The 3,991-nt window shown below is 36.1% G+C and overlaps 1 protein-coding gene across 8 annotated transcripts in view; it reads left to right on the top strand.

Moving 5' to 3' along the window:
• The window catches only part of LOC106879092 (alpha- and gamma-adaptin-binding protein p34-like), a 163,932-nt gene that overhangs the window by 138,208 nt on the left and 21,733 nt on the right, over window positions 1-3,991 (top strand). For 5 of the 8 annotated variants that reach the window (XR_008265306.1, XR_008265307.1, XM_052972138.1 and 2 more), the window contains one exon: window positions 3,209-3,258. Coding sequence is in view for 4 of the 8 variants with exons in the window: in XM_052972138.1 (XP_052828098.1) it covers window positions 3,209-3,258 (50 nt within the window). In the remaining 4 variants the exon portion in view is untranslated. Of the gene's footprint in view, window positions 1-340; window positions 412-3,208; window positions 3,263-3,991 lie in introns of those variants that run through there. The other 3 variants (XR_008265305.1, XM_052972140.1, XR_008265308.1) reach the window with 2 other exon arrangements.

Genomic DNA, 3,991 nt, shown 5'->3' with positions numbered 1-3,991 from the left:
GCGTTTTTTTTTTCTTTTCAGTGTTTTTGACAATTTTTTCAAATTTATGATTTAGAAACTCTATCATTATGAATTTTTAAAAAGGATGGCATATAATTTTACATTTGTTGGATTTTTAGAATAGCTCTTTACATAAATCAGAATTTCTTGGTTTTTATGGCATTTTCCCACATTTCAAATTATTCACGAGCAGAGTTTCTTTAAAATAAAACTTTTTAATCTATATTTTTTTCAAATGTCTACCCACTTCCTCATCGTCACCACTATGTTTGTTTCCTTTTTTGTTACTTTTTGTCATGTGCTCTACATTTTGAAACGCTTATAATTTGTATTTTTACAGAATAAAATTTGGAAAAGTTATGCATAAATCAGAAGTTCTCATTTTTTTCCTTCATTTCCTTGAATGAAGAGGTGAATGTACAATTTTTTTAAATATAAAATCGTGTATTACATGTGTTTCAAAATGTAGAATTCTATAACATTTAAGATATATCGTGCAACATACACAGAACGATCAAATGTAGCAGTTAGATGAGTCCCTTTTGCTAGTCAATAAAAGTTTGTTTCTTGCTTATGTTTGCTTCATCAAAAATTAATGTTTGGTTCAAGAGTTGTTATTTGTAAGACAACTAGAAACAGATACAAAAAAGTTGTCAGTATTTCGTTTTTGAGCAATAAATTGAACACTATTGATGGTAGGTTGTCATTGCAGCTTCATCGGTTTATTGAAAATGTTATACCTAGTGTGTTTGCATGTGTTGCAAATAACCTAAATGGTAGACTTAAATTGTCCAGTATATTGTTATCACAGCAGTAAATAAAATCAAGGTACATGCTCTCAATTCCTCCCTATTTCCACAGCTCTGCACTGAGAATGATAACGATTTTGAACTATTGTTATTGCATACAAAAATTCAATGGATGATAATGGGGAACTGCCTGATATCCCTGCACAATGTACATCCATTGCAATAAAAATATGAAAACATAGTTACAAGTTAAATGTAAATTTGCTCTTTTGTATTTTTTAAAACAACAAAAGAATGGGTTAACTAGGTTATGATTTATCTGTGTAATAAAGTTATTTTGAATTTGCAGTAGAAAGAGGTCTATATTTATGGTGATGTGGTGGGGAAGTGCTAGGAATGTGGTGTGAGAACAAAGGGGTCAGCAGTCTGAAAAAGTTTGGGAACCATTGAGTTAGAGTATCAATAAAAGGAGAGAAATAGGTGTCCTGCATAGAGGAGTTACATAGCTACATCAGTTGTAGACAAAGATTGTGAAGATGTGATGAGGGATACAGTTAAGTGACAGGAAGGTGTATATAAGTGAAACCAAAGATTGGATAGTGTGAGTGGATGGGTAAGTTCACAAGCTTGCTAAGGAGAGAGGGAATAGAGTGGACATAAGTAGAAGGAAGGGGTGTTAGGGGAGATTTGACAGGGACACATTATGTACAGGTACAGTTATGAGGGTGCAATTGGAGAGCAGGAGATAAAGAAGAGGGGGATAATGCAAATAGTGAACACTAGTGGAGGAAGGAAGAAGTGTTGCTGGGGAGAGGTTTGTCAGGGGAAGATTGTGTGCGTAAAGGGTACACCTATAATGGCCTTGATTTTCTTTAGCTGGACAGGTCTTCTGTAGCACAACAAATCACCAATCATCTCAGTCCCTTGTTGCTATCTCTGTGAGGATCATTTTTCACCACTTTGTCCCACACCTTATGACTTATTTTTCCACAAGTTAATACTTGATGCCTCTTATACCCAAAAGCTTTCTCTCAACACATTTACACTTTGCCATACATGTACACATCCAGTGGAACATTCTGACTTAATTTCTCATCATTTTAGAGCAATGTCTACAATACTATCAGGCATATTTCCCTCCGTAATTACATTGGGCAGAATAGGTTATAGAAAATGAATCTAGAGAAGGATTTCTTTTTGTGTTGGATGGAAATTGGGTAGTTTTGATCCCTAAAGCACTGCTTACAAAGCCATCTGAGTTGAGATGAGGAATGATGACGAGTTAATGTAATTGATCAAAGAGTTTATTGGACATTTGATTTAAAGTTAAATGAGGTTCTTGATTAAGTAGAAAATTAGTTTATGGAAAAAAAAGATAAATCAGAAATTAATGTAAGTAGAAGGTTAATGAGACAGCTGCTCAGGCTGACAAAAGATTTCAATTCTGTAACTGAATGGAGTGGAAAACACAAGAGAGTTGTGGCTGTTTAAATTGACAAAAGCAATAAATTCCAACCAAGGAAAGTTGTAGTGAATTTTTCTTGAGAACATATTCAATTATTGAGAGGTAATATTTATCCCTACTTAAACGTGGATGTTCTATTAGAACTTTACTGTGGTAAATACCATGAGAGAAACTCCCATATGGGCTTGTGGTACAAAATGCACGCTTGTTTATATCTCTAGCTAGGAGATAAATCCTCACCATCTCCAGTTCCAAAACCACCAGATCATATGATTTCAACCTTCCTTGGTTTTGTCAATGACGGACGCTCAGCTGTTTGAGATAGCAGCAACCCATCTCTCCACTAGTGATATATAGAAAATCAGTGCCAGGATGGTGTTGCAATTAGCCAGTGAGCTTGTTAAAAAATATATACATTAGTGGCTGAAGCAGTATTAATACTGAGAGGTAATATTTATCCCCCACGACACCAGTACCTATCCTGGCACTGATTTTCTATATGTCGCTGGCCACAGTAAAGTTTGTTCTAACAGAACATTCACATTTAAGTGGGGATAAATATTACCTCTCAGTATTAATACTGCATCTGTCACTAATGTCTACTTTTTAAGCTCACTGGCTAATTGCAACACCAGTGCCCGTGCTGGCACTGATTTTCTATATATTGCTGGCAAGGAGATGAGTCGCTGCTATCTCTGGCAGTCGAGCGTCCATCATTGATGAGATCAAGGGAGGTTGAAATCAAATGGTATTGGTGCTGGTGATGGCAAAGATTTATCTCCCTGCTATCAATATGAACAAGTGTGCATTTTGCACAAAAAGCCTATATAAGAGTTTCTCTCATGGTATCTACTGCAGCAAAGTTTGTTCTAACAGAACATCCATGTTTAAGTGGAGATAGGTATTACCTCTCAGTATTAATACTAATATTTATATATATTCAGTTATATGTAAATTGTTTGATACTATTGACTTTTATTATTTCTTTTATCAGTCAAGGGAAATCTATTAACACCCAACCAACGGAGAAAATATGCAGAAAAGGTCAGTAAGTATTTAAAATTATATTCATATACTTTAAAATTAATGCACTCAAGTATAGTGCCAAATGACAAAATGTCTTGTAATATTTTGCTACAGCCCTTAATGTTCTTAGTTCAAATTCTGTTGTGGTCAACTTTACCTTTCATTATTTTTGGTTCAATAAAGTAAACTACCAGTTAATACTGGATTCAATTTAATCTGCTCTACCTTCTCCCAAACTGTGTGATTTTGTATTAATGTTAAGAATTAGTATTTAGTTATATCCTTCTGTGTTTTAAGTTCAGATCCCACCAGATTTAACTTTACTCTTCATTATGAATCAATTTAGTACAAATATGAATCACGATTTCATCTGAACCTGGCACCTGTACCATTAGATCACTAAGAGCACCGTACGAGCGTGATCGTTGCCAGAGCACCAGCTGTCTGGCTTCTGTGCCGGGAGCACGTAAATAGCACCTTTTGAGCGTGATCGTTACCAATGTCGCCTTCCTGGCACTTGTGCCAGTGGCACGTGAAAAGACATTTGAGCGAATTCGTTGCCAGTACCGCTGGACTGGCTCCTGTGCAGGTGGCACGTAAAATACACCATTTTGAGCGTGGCCATTGCCTGACTAACCTTCGTGCCGGTGGCACGTAAAAGCACCCACTACACTCTCAGAGTGGTTGACGTTAGGAAGGGCATCCAGCTGTAGAAACTCTGCCAAATCAGATTGGAGCCTGGTGTAGCCAT

This window comes from Octopus bimaculoides, chromosome 12, assembly GCF_001194135.2.
Source record: "Octopus bimaculoides isolate UCB-OBI-ISO-001 chromosome 12, ASM119413v2, whole genome shotgun sequence".
In the NCBI taxonomy this organism is placed as follows: domain Eukaryota; kingdom Metazoa; phylum Mollusca; class Cephalopoda; order Octopoda; family Octopodidae; genus Octopus; species Octopus bimaculoides.
Note: the sequence above shows the minus strand (reverse complement) of the source record. Positions and strands in the feature narration are given on the sequence as shown.